Source organism: Festucalex cinctus, chromosome 2 (genome assembly GCF_051991245.1).
Source record: "Festucalex cinctus isolate MCC-2025b chromosome 2, RoL_Fcin_1.0, whole genome shotgun sequence".
Taxonomy (NCBI): domain Eukaryota; kingdom Metazoa; phylum Chordata; class Actinopteri; order Syngnathiformes; family Syngnathidae; genus Festucalex; species Festucalex cinctus.
This window is the reverse complement of record NC_135412.1, coordinates 13,228,908-13,247,603: the sequence shown is the minus strand read 5'-3', so window position 1 is coordinate 13,247,603 and position 18,696 is coordinate 13,228,908. Positions and strand designations below refer to the sequence as shown.

The window sequence follows — 18,696 nt, the reverse complement described above, 5'->3', positions numbered from 1 at the left end:
CGCAGTAGATGATCACTTGTGCATGCAGGCAGCATGCAGCTCCCGTGCCTGTTACGTAAAGATATTACGGGCTGTCGTTGCGTGGCGAGATGCTGAGGCGATGCGTGCACGCGCGAGCGTGCGTGATTAATTTTGACATGTACGTATATTTGTTTGATGGTCCTGCCTGCGCGTGAGGGCTACGTTCGTGCATGTGAGTTAATTGTGGGATTTCGCGTCCTTTGACGTGAAAGAGGGCTGGGAGCAGAGAACCCGCCCTAAAAAGCTCACTGCTGCCTGCAGAAGACACGTCCACCAAACGTGAATTGGTCGGGTTTTTTTTTTTGGTGCTCTGCGGAACCGAGGCGAGAGTGAAGAGCGGAATCTCATCATGATTTAATCCACGCAAGCTGCCTCTAAAGCGGCCATCTGTCCACGTTGTAAGATAACTCTTCTCGAAAAGCTTGCAGAGGGGATAGAAGAAGAAAAAAGAAAAGAAGGGGCGGTGCGAGCTGAAGTCAAAAGCGGGGAAGTAACGGGTCGTGCGTGCGATGCCATCCGCGGAAGAGGAGGCACAGGCGGGCATGAGAGGAGGCACAGCGGGGGCGGCCCGGACCTCGCCTCCGGAACAAGCCCCCGCAGGAGAGCGCGCGGTGGGCGCCCTGTGGTCCTTCGCCAAATGCCTGGGCGCGCTCGTGCCCGTCTACCTGGCTGGATATTATGGCCTCAGCATCACCGTGGTCCTGGTCGGGCTCGTTGTCTACATGGGATGGAAACACAGTCGACAGGATAAAGCGAGGAGGCTCAACGCGGCCATGTACCTCCTGGAAAACGAGATGGAGTTCACGACAGAGAAGATCTTTCGATTCAAACGGGATCTGCCTCCTTGGGTAAGGACTATGAAGTAAACTCCTACCGCGTGGCCATTCTCCGCAGTTTCGTGTGTCAAAGTAAGCCCTTGGTGCCCTGAGTGTCGCTTATTGGGTGCTTAATTAATACCTCTTAATAAGACATCAGGGCAAGTTTGTTTTCATTTAGTCTCCTCCCCATGACCAGCACATTCCAAGTATGCAGTGCCTGGTTAATTCATCTGAACTGAATAGGATTTCACATGTCAGCTTTGCAGTGGGAAAAGCGGGATACAATTGGAGATTACACACAAAGAAAAAATGCATGGAGCAGCTCATGAACTTATGAGCTGTGGACCAGGACCACCATATCTGGAAAGAGAGCGTGAGAGGATAAGCTGCTGCATATGTGTGTTAGAGAAAGAAAAAAAAAAGACAGAGCAAAGCTCAATCGAATGATCTCAGACACTATGAGCAATAACAGGGCGACTGTATGAGCCGAGAAAGGTGCAATTCCTACTAACACACCCATGAGGGCTAATTACTGAAATCTGAAGTAGCTGCTTGGACCTTTTCCAGGGCTCAAAAGGGTACACATGTTCCCAAGCTGTAAAACATCAAGTGTCAGCGGTGCAAAATCCATTGTCGCCTTCAGTGTGATGCACTGCTTTCGGAAGTGTGATTTTGGCTGCAGTTCCTGCCATTTCTCTTTCATTCTCATGTCATTATCACTTGACAAATTGCATCAGAATTCACATTCAGCATTGAGGAAAAGAGACATTTAATTATAGAGTCCATGGTTTGAATTATTTCTAATGAAAATGAACCATCAACCCTTATAAAAACCTTTATTTACTGGGCAGCCATTGTTTTTTAAGTAACATATTAACATTTTCATAAAAGTGTAAAAAGGACCATGTAGTAACAATATAGACCCGGAGAAGTGAGCAGAGGCCAGGGCATTGTTAATTGAGGTGAGTCAGCTTAACATTCATAGTGGAGATAGTATTTTATCAATAAGCCAACTGCAGTACAGTAAACATCAAATTATATTCTAATCATTAATATCATACAGGTACAGTATTCAGGTCAACTTTTTTTTAAATTATTATTTTAAAGCCATGCACAAAAGTGCTGAGCTGCTAGGTCAAAAATGCATGTGCTACTTAATGTCACAGTATAGTTCCTTCGATTTCCAGCTCTAAGGCTCATCAAGAGTTGAGGAAGGACGCATCTTAAAATCATCCTCAGCTGACTTTTAATCACTAATTTGCTTGATTTTTTTGCGTCCTAGTATAGTATGGGGGCGGGAATTAATAAGCTTTGGCTAGCTTTGTTCTTTTTCTTTTCGGGTATTTTATATGCTGTAATTGTATGATGAAATGTTCAATTTGTCACAATGTCTGAAAGAAAAAAAATGAATAAATACAACCAACTAAACCAATCAACTGAAAAAAAAAAAAAAAATCCATAAACAGCCAAATAAAAAGCAAAACATGCATGTGCAGTTAATCGTTTTAGATGCTAAGTCTCAAATAATATGCTCTTTGTCACCCAAAATGTCGACTGGACCGACTTTGGAGTTTTCAACTGTATTCAATGGAACTATGCTGAGGAATTAATATGTTAGTCTTCCCAGTGATTCTACTGTAAGCTGCTGATCATTTTCATGCTCCCTGTCTGACCTTTATTAATTCTTCACAGGTCAACTTCCCAGATGTGGAAAAAGCAGAGTGGCTGAATAAGGTCAGATGTATTTTATTTTATTCTATTTTATGAATTTATTTATTTTAATGGTGAGTCTATAATGCTTAATCTGTCAACTGGGATATTCCGACAGTCCATAATGGATGTAGCATATGCTGCTGTTTTCAGCATCTCATGCAGCTTCTTGACGAGATGTTTCACAATTAAACTTGAATAAAGTGAACATTTGTGGACTTGAGATGACCCTGCTTCCTTTTGCACCCTTTCCATCAGTGCAGTGCAGACTATTCACTTGTGTAATTAAGCTGCAGGGAAAGTGGCTGGAACGACATCTCAGCCTTTCTGTCACCCTCACATCAACAAAGGCAAAATGTGGACGTGAATACTAATACTGTGAATGTCCTTGCGAAGAGAAAAATATGATGAACTGTAATGTCAGAGGCCTACAGTGTCTTGAGAGTAATTGTTTGAATTCATTTTTCAATAGGTGCAGATTTTTCTCCCTCGTAGCTTGAATGTTCTGCAGACAAAGAAATTGTCTCGCTGCAGTCATTACAAAATGATCTCTGCCGCATGACCATAAGTGTCTCATGATTTTTGGTGGCCGTGTGACACACTGTAGCCTGAAAGCGTCACCATGCAGGCTCATGGGGAGTTTGGAGGGGCTGGTCAGCGGAGCGTTAAAGCCCAACAGTGGCCTGCACGCTACACTTCACGCCCAAATGCTGACGTTAACACCGGGCGTGTTGGATGGGAGCTTTTTAGAAAATGAGCATTGTTCTTGTGTTGTTGTTGTCAGTGAGTTGATGATGGGAACCTGAAAGTCTGCATGTTTTCTCTTTAAGTGACACTGTCTAAAATGTATTAACTGGAGAGCATTTAATTTGTTAAATTGCAAAACTGAATTAGTGATGATTGAGAGCAGCGTTCAGGTCGTTTTGTCTGTGATTTATTTATTTTTTTGCAGCTGCAACGGAAACAACCAGCTTGTGTTTACCACACTTTTGCCCTTTGCTGTCATATGTGGGTGGATATTAGCTTTGCTTTTAACACACACATGCAGCATGGTTATTTCTTACCCTTATTCATCTTACTTTTATTTATTTATTTTCATTTAATTGGGAAATAAAGGGATTTTAGCTGAAAGCATTGTTGTGTTTGGGGCTTGTTTCCATGGTAACACCATTTTGTAGCATTACAGTTAAAAATAATCAGTAGTACTAACAGTGCATTTGGGCCTGATTGATTATAGTTATAAAGTGTCATATGTTTTAAAACTGTCCAATTATTAGCTACTTTTCTCAATTGTAAGTTTTCTGTAGTGTTCTTAAGAAGTTTTTTGTGTTACCAAAATCTAAACCAACAAAAAATATATCGTCCACTCCGAAATTGTTCCAAGGAAAATAGGTGTCATAATTAAATGCTTTTTGAGCACACAAAGAGAACAGAAATCAGTCCACTTTTATATTTAGCTTTAATCAATAAACCTTCTTTGTTTAGATCCTGCAGCAAGCGTGGCCTTTCATAGGCCAGTTTCTGGAAAAGTTACTTCTGGAGACCATCGCTCCAACCATCCGAGCCTCCAGTATTCATCTGCAAACCCTCAGCTTCACCAAAGTCAACCTAGGAGACAAGGTCGCGGATTGCACCCCCATGCATCTTAAAAAAATAAATGACCATCCCGACCAGAAAAGGCGTTCATGTTGTTTACAGGCATCCTTACTTGCCATTAGCCATTAGTGGTGTCCAAACTACGGCCCGGGGGCCATTTGCGGCCCGCCGTCCATTTTTCAGTGGCCCGCGACATATGCTAAAAATGGCGTTTGACACAGTTCAAATAAAATAAACAAAACAAAAATGTTTGAAGATGGTCAAAGTAAGAAGGGAGGGTATCGAAAAACTGGTGCCATTAAAGGTTATTTTAGTTATCTAAAATTAATGAAAAAAATACAACTAAAATTCAAAAAACAATATTGTTACCGAAATAAAATAAAAAATGAAAATGCTTTTTAAAAAACGAAAACTACATTTTATGTTTACAAAACTAACGATAATTATAGCAAACATGTCCTTCGTTTCAGTCTTTGGTAATTAATTTAATGCATGAGCATTTGGGGATGATTTTAAATGTGATTTTTAGTAGATTTATTTTGATATAAACCGGAATAATGACGTTTGAAAGTGTCTCACACAGAAGTGACCTCATCTAGCAGTAGCCAATAGAAAAGCACCTTCAGATGATGTTGCACCCATGGTGTTTTTTAAATATTGTGCAAAAGTTGCGCACAAATATTGCCATTAATCCACATTAAAAAAAAATACTAATACTGAAACGAACAAACTAAACTAAAACTAAAAAAATTAAAGAACTAAACTAATACAAACTAACGGAACCACCCTGAAAACTAATCAAAAATAACTAAAATGAAAACTTCCAAAACTATAATAACCCTACTGCCATGTTACAAATAAATTGGTTTATATACTGTAGCATTTTTCTAAATAGGCAAAAGCACAAATAAATTATTTGTACAGTTTTTAGGACTAAAAAAAAAAAAGAAAAAAAAAATTCTCTTCATAACATTATGTGGCCCTTGCGTCCTTCTGATTTTCTGTATGTGGCCCTCAAATGAAAAAGTTTGGACACCCCTGCATTAGCCTGTTTGCCTTTGGTGTGTGTAATCGCAGCTGTTGTTGTTCACAGGCTTTAAAAGTAGTCGGCGTGAAGGCTCACACAGAACACGATAGGAGACAAGTCATGTTGGATTTGTACCTCAGGTAATTTGGTGTAAGAAACCAGTCTGTCTAGTCAGACCGTGAGATGGTCCTTCAGTTCAAGAAGTTTGTCCTTGCGTGTTTATTTAAGACAAAACAGTCTCATAATCTCATCACATCAGCTGCTTTCCTTATTTAAACACGCGTCTTCTTGCAGCTACGCTGGCGACGCCGAGATCAACGTAGAAATCAAAAAGTACTTCTGCAAAGCTGGCGTCAAAGGAATTCAGGTATGGACATACAGTGGTGCCTTGAGATGACCGACGCAAAAACATTTCCTCATTGAAATAAATGCCATTAATCCACTCCAATAGAATGTAAATATGACTCATGATGACTAATTAATTGCAGCTTCTTCTGGTGTGTGTGACTTGGCCACCGGGGGCAGTATAATACTGTTGTGAAGCCAAACAAAGAGTTTCACTAAACTAGTACTGTACACCAGTGCATTGAAGCAGCCCGCTAACTAACTTGGCGGCCATGTTGTGCCACTCATTTCTCAAGGCACCACTTTGCAGCATAACATTTTCTCACACAGATGTTATAGTTCAGGGAATAACCCCAGTGATTGTCATTTTTTTTTATGTGATTCTCTCAATAGCTCAACGGCAAGCTACGTGTGATCCTTGAGCCTCTGATTGGAGACATTCCGCTGGTTGGGGCCATCACCATGTTCTTCATACGCCGACCGGTGAGTTTAACTTCTAACTTTCACTCAAGTCAACAAATAAAATTGTGTGTTTACTGTAAGACTGTAAAATGTGTATTAGTTGTCACAAGCGCAGCGTTTAACTATGAAAATGAGCAAAAGCACTAATATGAACATGGTAAAATGTTAGCCAAGTGTTGGAGTGCTGCGCTGTGATAGGTCAGTCTTAGCTTTGGGGGGGTGTCATAGCAAAATGTTAACTCCTTCTGATTTGCATATGGTTTCTCAACTCTCCTTGTGTGATAGAAACTGGACATCAACTGGACTGGCCTGACCAACCTATTGGATATTCCGGGATTGAAGTGAGTTGAAAAGTTGAAAACATTTAAGCCTGCACTACACAGCAAAGTTACAAAAATGCTCCATAGGAGATCCACAATCAATTGCATCAAAGTGAGAAATATTTGTAATATTTTGCCTCTTTTGTGCTATTTATTGGCATAACCAAAATATTAAAAGATTCCTCATTTTGATGCAGCGCACTACCACAACAGCAATAATGAACAAAATTAATACCACACTCATGGTGTTAGTCAAAACCAAGTATTATTTTGCAGCTGTTGAGACATATTCAAGAGAATATGTTATTTACTGTATTTTGGCATTTAAGTCATTGCAGAATTTGGTTTGATGCCAGCTTTGCATGTTGCAACCTCTTGTTGCAATAATGTTTTTGTCTTTATAAGCCACCTCATTTTAAAACTTCATTCATTTGAAGGCCCATGATTCATTGTCTTAAAACAATGTAAAATCAGGCTAAATGTAATTAAAAGTAAGTAATTAAATGAGAGTGGAACCGTCTAAAATGAGACAAGCTCATTTTTCACAATCCAAATGAGTGAAAATACAATTTTGGCGACACTGTTATGGCTGTAAATAACATGTCAGTTCCAAAATTGCATTTTCGCTCTGTACAGCCAGCGAGTGTTGGCTTTGATTTTGAATGCCGTCAACTGTTTGCAGTGCTGTAGACGCTTGCTGTTTTGTCCGCGTGTCCCTTCCCCGTGTGTCCCCAACACCATCCTTGCATTCATTGCAGTGCCATGTCGGACACTATGATAATGGATGCAATAGCCTCCCAACTGGTCCTCCCCAACCGTCTCACCGTTCCCCTGGTGGCCGACCTGCAGGTTGCGCAGCTCCGCTCCCCTCTCCCAAGGGTAACCGTCTCTGTCATACATGACCGGGGGAATTGGTGCAATCCACGTTGCTAGAAAACACATAACCTGAATGCCACGCAGCAAGTGATGTATTTCTGCATGTGTCTGCAAATATTAGGGAGTTGTGCGTATCCACCTGCTGGAGGCCGAGGATCTGACAGCGAAGGACACCGTCATCAAGGGCCTGATTGACGGCAAGTCAGACCCGTATGCTGTGCTTCGCGTGGGAACACAAATCTTTACCTCACATCATGTCGACAGCAACCTCAACCCACAGTGGAGGGAGATGTATGAGGTGAGATTGGTGTGCTTTTATGTAACAAAAAAAATGGTAGTTTACAAAGAGTTGTGAATTGTATGCCGGTAATTCACCCACTATATAAGAACTTAAGTGCCTCTTTTCGCACTGGCAATTGCAACATGCACCTAGCTAGCTAGCTATGCCTACACACAAAATACATCTTTCGGTTCGACTACTCTGCTGGCGTGGCTGCTTTAGAGTGCCCCATTGTTGGCTGAGTGTGCACGTAACAACGTTTTTTTGTTGTTGTTTTTTTTAAAGTGGCCAATGTGATGTGGACTGGAACTTTGACGGTCTGCTTTAGACCTAACGTCTCATTATGACAACATGGTTAAGCCCCATAACGACCTGTCATGATATATTCCAGCCACCAGAGTCTCAAAGCTCAAACATGTAGTTAGTTATGTGTAAGGTAAATAGTACATTTTGTAGAGTACATTTTACTAAAAAAAGAATCTATTTGGTCCACTCTAAACAGTCAAATTTACACTTGGAAGAAAGTAAAATATTCAGAGTAAATTTTAAAGAATTTTGTACAGTGTTTGAGAGAATTGGCCTATCCCATGACAAAAACCTAGTAAAGTTATTTCACCCAGAAATTCTAGGTACATTTTAGAAGGACATTTTATGAGTACATTTTACTAGTTTATTTTAAAAAAGGTCACACAAGGGTTGAGGAACGAACACACAACTTTTCAGCTTGTGGGACAGCCACTCTACCGCCTGAGCTATGCGACTTCTCCTGTTTGCTAACATCCAAAAGGAGATCAAAAGCGATGATGTACGAATATTCCAGCTGACAAGTGATATACTGACACACAGTAGGGGTGGCACGGCTCAGGGAGCAGATTGGCTGTCTCCCAACTTGAAATGGGGGGGGTAGTCAAACCTACTTAGACTATCTGAGTGAAAAAACTTGGCTAGTTTTTTTCATGGGATAGGCAAATTCTCTTGTACACAATAAAAATACTTTGAGTAAAATTTACTCTGAATATTGTACTTTCTTCCAAGTGTAAATTTTACTCTGTTTAGAGTGGGACCAAATAGACTTTTTTTTTTCAGAGTAAAATGTACTCTATAAAATGTACTGTGTAGCCTGTAAGAAAGATGCTAGCTAGACGATGTAGCATCCACTTTTCTGGTCGTAGTAGTGGCATTTGCATGATAGTTGACAGTTGATTGGTGTGATTTCAGTGCATTCAGTAGACATGCCCACAGAACAGCTTGATTTTTCACCACTTTGAAGCCTTGTTTTTAATTAATTGATGATCTTTTTTTTTTTTAAACCATTCAAATTAGCCTTTTTGCTAACAACACTTTGCTGTCGTATGTCAGAAAAGTTTTTTTCATGTTAAATGCTTGTAAATGTGATGAAGGAACAAAATGAGATAGGTGGTGTTACTATGGTAACCGAGTGCTGTACTTCTTCAAACATATGAGTGGGCATAATAGTTTATTTGGTGCTGCTTTGACTTCCTTTAGAGAATGATTCAGTAAGTTTCTGACTTTGCACTGCACCCACTTTCAGAGATAAACAGTTTAGTGGAGATTTGATCTTCATTCGAAGCAGGAAATCGCAACTTTTGTGATAAGCAAGTCTTTGCGGAAATGTTTTTCTCATGGGTGTCTTCTCCTTTGGTTGGGGAACAACATTTGTGCCACTTAAAAGTTCAACCAAAACAGACTACAAATTATCAAACTGAATACAATAGTATATATATATATATTTATTTTTTTTGCCATTGTGGTTGTGTTGTCTTATTGTGGTGTGTTTTGCTCAGTGTTTGCTGTGTGTTTGTTGTCCATTGATGTGACTGTGCGTGTGTCAGGTGATTGTCCATGAAGTGCCTGGTCAGGAGTTGGAAGTGGAAGTATTTGACAAAGACCCAGACCAGGATGACTTCCTGGGCAGGTAGCTTACTCATTCTCACGTAATTTGTGCGTCACACATCACGTCGCATGTTTGGTGGCGAATATGTCAATCTGACGATGCGTTTGAGGGTGTTGTACATTTTATCCAGCTTCTCGTGTCTCTTTCAGAGTGAAGGTGGATCTTGATATTGTGAAACAAGCCAGAGTTGTGGATGATGTAAGTTGTTTCTAAAGTCTTTAGTGTCCAATGTTGTTGTTTTTGTCTCACTCATGCTCAAGTGATTAAACATTTAAAACGGCCAAGCAAGACTTTTGTAATCCTGTTAGCATGTGACACCAGACAAGGATCACATGTAAATTCTTGTGACCCACTCTGGCACCCTCTTTGGGATTGAAATCTGTGATGAAAGGACAAAAATGTGTGTTGTGTTTATGTGACTCGGATGTTTTTGTATACAGTGGTTCAATCTGAGCGATGTCCCATCCGGCAGCGTTCACCTCCGACTGGAGTGGCTCTCTCTGCTGTCTTCTGCTGACAGACTGACTGAGGTGAGAATATGTGTGAAACTAAATTACCACACAACATTGGAGTCTTGTTTGACTTTATTCAAAATGGGATAGATTTATTTCGAAAACACAGGATCACTGGAGATCCTGAATAGTCATGTTAGTATTAAATACTAAGGAGCAGTTTTAGGTTTATGAAGCAGGTAAATTTCATCGAATTGGGTAATTTGAAAGTTAAAAAATGTTTACTGGGATTGTTTTTGTTTCTGGCACTTCAAAATGACCTAGGAAAATCAGTGCTTAAATGCCACGTTTTGTATTTAAAGTGTGCATTTACGATGTACCACAATGAAATGATCACATTCCAGCAGGTGTTTCCAGCAATAACTCCCAAAGTAGTTAATTCAATTTTTTTTGAATTAATGATTTTTAATAATGGAATTCTCATACTGTATATTCACATATACATTATATATATTCAAGAACCACTATTTATTAGTCATTTTCTATGTACAATTCCCCAAATGTACACACACAGAACCCAACGCCAAAATTAAGAGTTGTGTTTTGTTTTTGTTTTTTTTGGACATGGATATGGGATGTGATGGGAAATGATGCTCCATCCAGAAGTTTGCCATTTTATGGTCTTTTTTTTTTTTTTTTGCAGATTTGTCAATGGAAGAACTGTCTTATTCAAACATAACAATAAAGATATAATATTTTAGTTCAGTATTTTGTTTTTTTCTGTCCATACCAAACAGGGTCGCCGCTCCCATGGCACAGATGATGCACTGCGCATAGGGCCCCTTTGTCCATGGGGAATCCCCCTTTTTATTTTCAGAATAAAACTTCTTGCAGACTGATGACCAATAAAATATTTTTTGTTCTGTGTGGCTCAGTACCCAATGTTCCACACACAGGTATCGGTCCGTGACCTGGTGGTTGGGGACCACTGACGTGCAAATAGTTTAACTCACCCGTGAGCTGGCGATCAACGCTTAATAATATGAATGGAAATTCTATCTCACCTCTTCTTGTATTGCCTATATTGTGATTTGTCCTCCAGGTGATCCAGAGAAACCAGAACTTGACCAGCAAAACCGCAGATCCGCCATCAGCTGCCATCTTGGCCATCTATCTGGATCAAGCTCATGAGCTGCCTGTAAGATGGTTCTCTCTGTTATCTTTTTAACTTGTGCAGACTGTCATATGATTTGATCATGTTTCAGATGCGAAAGGGCAATAAGGACCCAAGCCCAATGGTGCAAATTTCCATTCAGGATACAACTAGAGAGAGCAAGGTCATTGCAAGTTTTTATTATAACTGTCAGACAATCAACTTGTTAGCAAAATGATATTTGACCCGTTTCCTCGACAGACGTGTTACGGTTGCAGCAACCCTATGTGGGAGGATGCATTTACCTTCTTCATTCAAGATCCTCGCAAACAAGACATCGACATTCAAGTAAGTGACCTAAGTAACCTATATTGATTTTTTTCCCCTCCTTCTCTCTGTTTCCTGTCTCTCAACAACATGAAAGTGTTAACGTAGCTTCTCATGCTGTTCCCGCTGTGTCAGGTTAAGGACGACGACCGAGCTTTCTCACTGGGCAGTTTAACCATCCCTCTGGCCCGCCTCCTGGGGTCCCCTGAACTCACCATGGACCAGTGGTTCCAGTTGGAGAATTCGGGTTCTGCTAGCCGCATTTACATCAAAATTGTTCTACGGGTTGGTTATTTATACAAAAGTTTATGTTGTACAGTCTGCTTTGCCCTGTGTTAGTACAGCAATTGTGTAATCACACAAATTCAAACCCTGCTCTATTAAAAATACAGCAAGGGAGTTAAATAGTATTTGTTCATGCAATTTTTATGATAAAATATTGCCTCCATTATTTATACCTTTTCAGTACATCTACGCATAGCCACTGTTCTAAATTCATGGTTGTTTAGAATGCTTTGCAATGGTGCAAAATATTCCTCCAAATTGTCAAGCATTTTTTCAAAATGTAGAAAACACTGCAAGAGGCGAGATCCATGATTGTCTCGGTTGTCTGGTGCCTCGTTCTTGCATCATGAAGCTTAAAATTGTGCAGTGTTTATCTGACAAATGCACTTGACTTTATGGCAACTTTTCTTAACTCTTCTTGCTACTGAAAATCTCTTGATTATTTGTAGGTTTTGTGGCTAAGCGATGATGCAACACCCACCACACCTTCACCCCGCCCATTAACACCAGGTTCAGGTCCTGGTCACGGGGGGATTACAGCACAACTAAACCCGATGGGGTCTGGCGGGTTAGCGAAACCTCCACCGTCACGCCCGCAGAACACCACACCCGACCCTGATTTTGCAACTGAGGTAATCAAAACCGTTTTGGAATAAAAAAAAAAAAATTCATCTTGAGCATTTAGTTTCAGAAAATGAAACATGACTGACCAATCACAGTGCAAATAAAAGCTGCAAGCTTTTCACTCCTGGCTGTTTTAACTGGATTTTGACTGATTTTGCAAGCCCCACAGAATATTGTTATATTGCTATAAAAAAATAACACAACACACATGAAAGATTAGAGTCTTTTTTTTATCATCAGGAAAAAAAAGTATATTTGTATCTGTTTCCGTTTTGAAGCAATTAGCATTAGAATATAGCTAAGTTTTATTATTATTCACATTCCTGGTGAAAACACTGACAAAAAGAGCTTGTTGCAACATGGCACTGGCTGATCTCTAATACTCTGCTGCCACCTGCTGGCTGTTTTTGTAATAACTACTATTGATTTAAGGCACCTCCTAATGTCAGAAGCTGCATCAAAAAAAAAAAAACATTACAAAAAATTTATAAATATGTTTTTTAGAGTGATGGACAAAGTATTAAAAAACATATTTACACGTTTTTGGGATTGAATGAGTTAAGCAAACCAATAATGCCTGCTTTATCCATAGGGCGTGCTTCGAATTCATCTACTGGAGGCCCAAAACCTGATAGCCAAGGACAACTTCATGGGGGGCATGGTCAAAGGGAAGAGTGACCCTTATGTCAAGATCCGTGTGGCTGGTATGACCTTCCGCAGCCACACCATCAAAGAAAACCTCAATCCAATCTGGAATGAACTCTACGAGGTTTTGTCTGTTTTATTTTATTTATTTATTTATTTTATTTTGTGTGTGCTTGTGTGGCTCACATCAAACATCAAACAATGTTCATGTGATTCTTAGGTGATTCTGACGCAGCTTCCTGGCCAAGAGATCCAGTTTGAATTATTTGATAAGGACATCGATCAGGATGACTTTCTGGGAAGGTGAGTCCTCACTTTTTAAATCAAAACACTCTCTCTCACTGGACTCAACTGAGCCATCTCTTTGCAGGTTCAAACTGAATTTACGTGATATCATCAGCGCACAGTTCATCGATACGGTGTGTGACATGTTGCAGAATCCATGTGAAGCCTTTTTTTTTTTATGGTTGTTTCATGGCGATGTTGTTACAGTGGTACACTTTGAATGACGTCAAGTCCGGAAGAGTTCACCTACTGCTAGAATGGCTGCCAAGGGTGTCTGACCTACCCAGACTGGAGCAGGTTTGACTGAAAATAAAATTAAATATCATTGATCGAACTCCATTTTTCTCAATATATTTTGATTTGTTTGGACACCATAACATCATGAAATGACAGCCTGTTTTATATTCACTCTGAATGAATCTCTTTCTTTTTTTTTTTCTCCCACTTGTATAAAGATTCTGCAGTACCAGTCGCAGCAGTTATTTCAGAACAAAGCTGTGCCATCGTCAGCCGTGCTCTTTGTTTATGTGGAGCGTGCTCACGGCCTGCCAGTAAGACCACATCATCACATTGATCTCAAAGCAAAGTGGGGAAAGGTTCACTGACTGGGCATGTTTTCAAGCACTGCGACATGCAATAACATCTGTAATTTCAATTTCCCAATAACATCTGTATTTTCTATTTTCCATTGGAATTTTTAAAGTACATATCTATCTATCTATCTATCTAGCTAGCTAGCTAGCTAGCTAGCTAGCTAGCTATCTATCTATCTATCTATAACACATATGATAACCATATTTGGGAGTGTAAAGTACAAGTGAAGAGAATAATGCTAATACAGTAGTGGTGAATTTATAATGTGTCATAAAATATATCTGCAAGTACCTTTGCTGTTTTTTTTAAACATTGTTCTGAATTTCAGTTGAAGAAAAGTGGAAAAGAGCCAAAAGTTGGAGCCGAGGTTATTCTAAAGAATGTATCCCACCGAACTAAGGTAAGACAAATTGTGTGTGTGAAATTGTGAATGCAGTCCGACATGTCTGTCAACTTCTTTTTTGCTAAGGTCTGTGAGCGCGCCACATCGCCTCGATGGGATGAAGCATTTCATTTCTTGGTTCGAGATCCCAGAGATGAAACGCTCACAGTGAAGGTGAGCGTCATCGACTTCTTCCCCGTTTGACCATTTTGTACAGACGAGGCAGCAGCCATTTTGTGTGCGTTTCCCGTTAGCTCTCTCACAGCTGGGGCCAGACTCTTGGTTCTTTGACTCTTGCTCTCAGAGAGGTGCTAGCCGAGCCGAACTTGGTGCTGGACCGCTGGCTTGCCTTGGATGGAGCTCTGCCCGAGAGCCAGATCCTGCTGAGGGTGACACTCAAGGTGCTGTCAAAGCTGCCTGCATATATCTCAGATATACAATCGTGCACGATATTGTATTTTAGCTGATGATTATTTTACAAGTTTCCACATAATTATTTGCCATCTGTTTTTAATTCAAACAATGCTGATTAAAAGGTATAACAAAACACTGATTATGCAGATTATACTGTAAATGAGATACTGTAATTTTAACATTATACAGTAGTTAACAGGAGCAGCTACATCATTTGAAACTACAATCATAATAATAATCATGTTAAATTCATGATTTCAAAACTGAGTATTATCTGTGTAAGATCGACTATTGCAGGTGTACCTAATAATGTGGCCTGTGAGTGGTTAAGAAAGCAAAAACAATTAATGTGCTCTTGTGTTGTTACATTGTATGTCTTGCAGATCTTGGACACTCAGTTGGCGGTATGTCGCAGGGCACCCGGGGATAATGACAGCGTCGGAGACCCGGTCATTCCCAGGTGGGATCCTTCCCATCTGGACTTAAGACACCGAGCCGGTTTCACCATGTGAGTTATCATTGCTGCATTGGGAATCGTATTGTAGACTATTTGATTCGAATTAAATCACCAATGAGCAATTAACAAAATATATTGTAAACATGTTATTTTTGGTCTTAAGGGGCAGTGATGCCACAAATATCTCAAGCCAAGTGAAGCTCACCATTGGATACTCCACCGAGGAGAGCAGGCTTTTCATCACTGTCCATGCTTGCAGGTCTCAATTTCTATTTCCGCGTGTGATATCTCACTCGTGTTTCCCACTAAGAACACTTTGTAAATATTCTGTGTACATACCTGCAGAGCCTTGATAGCCTGCTCCAAAGACGGAGCAGACCCTTATATTACTTTCATGCTGCTGCCTGACAAGAAAGGAACCACTAAGAGGAGAACTGCCACCAAGAAGAGGGACCTCAACCCAGAATTTAACGAGAGGTGAGACATGAAAGCCTGTATTTTTATTTTTTATTCACGGTTGAAAACAGATCTTATGTGTCATAACAAAAGATATTTAAATGACATTTTTAATCAAACCCCTCCAAACTTGATGGATTTGGTGTCATTTTACTGTCCTATTAGGTCATTATGGTCTACTGACTTCCTTTTTTTTTTTCTTTTTTTTTTTAAATGGTCTTTAAACTAAATTTTATAAGGTTGTGGAATCATGCAGTCTTAAGTCACCGTGTTTTTAAACAATTTGGTGAAACAGACTTTCCAGTAAAACTGGATTTTTTTTTTCATTTATTTGATTTGTGTTATGTGCTGAAAGGTTTGGATCCCAAAGCGCAGACACAAATAAGGTTTTAAGTATTTATTCACATAACTTGACTAAACGAAAAACAGCAAGAATGCATCGAGAATCACGAGACGCCAAGCCCCCTTGGGCTGCGGAGATGCACAAAGGAACAGTAAGTAATAATCCGGCAACACACCCATTTCTCAGACATCTTAAATAGACAGTGAATCGATCTCATTGGTTGAGGCTAGACATGTGGGTAACCCTGATAGGTCACTGAAACATGGATTGATCCGATTCACTGCTGATTGGCTCCTGACCATATAAGGAGCTGAGACAGCTAGGACTGACCTGGATTTATCTGATTCGCTGCTGACTGGCTTCTAACCACATAGAATGATTGAAGATTCTTCACATCACATAGTTACTAGCCGATTGCATCAGTTCGAATAAAACAAATTAAACCAAATGTTAGACACTTTCCTCAAACTTAACAGGTCACAAACTCAACTCCAACATAACCCTGGCGTGACCCCAGACATGAGACAAGACCCAAACAGTACTACTGCTTGACCCGAGTCATGCAGTTTTGTGTTTTTCTAGTATTAGCTGTTTATGTGAAAAGTGCTATTTAGTAAAATTTACTGATCTCAAACTACACAAAAAAATAAAGAATTACAGAATTTCACTTGTATCAGTGCTGTTGAAACCACTCGGTTTTGGGGTTGGGCAGATCGTCTCATGCAAATAAGCCATTGTTTACCCCGCCCGGGACTCAACAACGACTTGACTTGTTGTCTAAGACACATTTTTGAATTATGCAATTATTGGTTGTGTGATTTCACCCTAAATGGGTGGGCAGACATTGGCTTACGAATTAAAAGCAGTTGAAATGCAATTTTCTTTCATAATACAGTACGCTTACTTTCCGTGATGCCACTTATGCCCTCTCCTTTTCTATAGGTTTGACTTTGACCTCTCTTTGGAGGAGTCAGCACAGAGGAAGCTCGATCTGTCTGTGAAGAACAGCGTCTCCTTCATGAGCAGAGAGAGGGAGCTTATTGGCAAAGTAAGCAGTACTATCATGAACTCCATTCTGCAGTAAACAGCCAACACGGGAAAATAACAATAGTGTTGATTTGTGGGAGGAAAAATATGACCATATTTGTACATGTGGGGTTTCCATCTGGGCGTGAGAATACAGTACTGTTAGTTGTTTAGCAAAACAATCATAATATTTCTTTGACAGTGTCACAGTTCTCCACTCAGTAGAGCATAAAATGTGCATGCATCCACTCCCATATGCATGATGGGGGTCTACAACCATGCATTCCTAGTTTACATTTAAAAATACATACTAACAACACCAAGTTACATAAAGTTAGCGTATTTTAAAGTGATTCTCACCAAGTTCCTTAAATTCTGCAGCTGCAGCTGGACCTGGACCAAATCGACCTGAAGACTGGTGTCACACAGTGGTAAAAAAAAATCAAACTGCTTGATGCAATGAGGTCTGTTCAAATATATGCCAACCAGTCAGCAAGTTTTCTATCTTTGCAGGTATGATTTGGTACCAGAGTCAACCTAGAAGAATGAATTGCTGATCTTCGGTACTATTTAACATTTAGTGTTGCTTCTGTGATCTGTGAATTGTGCGTGTATATTCAGCTTTAATGGCATTTTCCACCTTTGCTGAAGAAAGAAAAAAAAAAAGACAACACATCTGCTTCATAAAACAGCAATCCATCAGTATTTATGAGGAGATGCTAGCTTGTCATCTATAGCTGCGCAGTACTGCATCCTCGCTGTCTTAGACACATTCTTCAGTAGAATATTTGGCTGAATAGATATTTAATAAAGCAACTATGTTGCACAAATTACCAGTTTGTATGTTACATACAATTATAAGAAAGGATAATATATAAGCCTGTAAAAGTCCTATTATAATTTTATTCTTAAAGGGCTTAATATATGGCAATGTTGTACAAATTTATAGCCTCCAACCTGACTGAAAGCGATAAGAATTTTATTTTTTACAATCTTAATACAAATGCTGATGTTGCTTTGTTTGTGTGTTTATATTGTTGCCTTAAGTATTACGGAACTTTTAACGGTTTATCAGCGTTTTGACATTTACGTTCCAAAAGAAGTTTTGTATGCTTTGTCCGGAACTTTGTGGTGAATGTTGCTTTTATAAATTCAAGTATTACCAAACGAAACCCTTGACAACAGAGCTATGAAAGTAAGCAGTCTCAATCACTGTGCTTTTATGAAGATGAAACTTTGACAGTACTTCACACTCATGGCATGCTTGCTTTCTTGCATTTATTATGCTAGATGCAACAGTTTAATGCTGTTCACCTTGTTTACCACACAAAGAAGCTGTTTCACTGCAAGAAATTAGAGTAGGAAGTAGTAGATGGACTTTGTGTTGCACGGCTGTCACTTTATCACGAAGACCCTCTTGGCACTCATGTTTATTTGAAAAACAAAACAGTCTTAATGGTGACATTAAAAACTGCTGTATTTTTAAAACTTAATTTACAAAGTAGAATGCTTTGAAGTTGTTGAATAAAGTTTGCATTCCCATCATTGGTTTATTTATCTTTTTTGCCTCAGTTTTAGTCAAAATTGTGTATTTTTTAAGTGCTAACATAAAAGACACTGTCCACTCACTTCTGGTGGATTATTATTAATTTTATTTTAAATAAAATGTAAAGCTGTTACTGTTACTGTTACTGTTAGTGGAAGTGGAAGATCAGGAGCGGACTTACCATTTGGGTGCCCTGAAATTTTGATGTATGGATGGATGATTAATAAAGTTTAGAGTTTCAATTATTGTTTCACTTGCTTAAAACACACCAAGAGTGTTCAAACTTCCCTTTACCTGCTATCTATCTGTATCTCTTCCTAGTTACTGTGCATGTCAG

At 39.5% G+C, this 18,696-nt stretch overlaps 1 protein-coding gene across 1 annotated transcript; it reads left to right on the top strand.

Annotated features, from left to right (window-relative positions):
• Window positions 1-18,358, top strand: esyt1a (extended synaptotagmin-like protein 1a). The gene is made up of 31 exons (XM_077512959.1): window positions 1-869; window positions 2,532-2,573; window positions 4,035-4,169; window positions 5,239-5,312; window positions 5,467-5,539; window positions 5,911-6,000; window positions 6,265-6,320; window positions 7,058-7,178; window positions 7,297-7,473; window positions 9,309-9,391; window positions 9,520-9,568; window positions 9,811-9,900; window positions 10,925-11,020; window positions 11,088-11,159; window positions 11,237-11,323; window positions 11,438-11,587; window positions 12,037-12,219; window positions 12,804-12,980; window positions 13,077-13,159; window positions 13,227-13,275; window positions 13,349-13,438; window positions 13,597-13,692; window positions 14,064-14,135; window positions 14,205-14,291; window positions 14,372-14,518; window positions 14,915-15,039; window positions 15,152-15,247; window positions 15,334-15,465; window positions 16,730-16,835; window positions 17,195-17,244; window positions 17,327-18,358. The coding sequence occupies exons 1-31, from the start codon at window positions 531-533 to the stop codon at window positions 17,352-17,354; spliced, it is 3,255 nt and encodes a 1,084-aa protein (XP_077369085.1). The 5' UTR covers window positions 1-530; the 3' UTR covers window positions 17,355-18,358.
• Window positions 18,359-18,696: the final 338 nt, after the last annotated feature.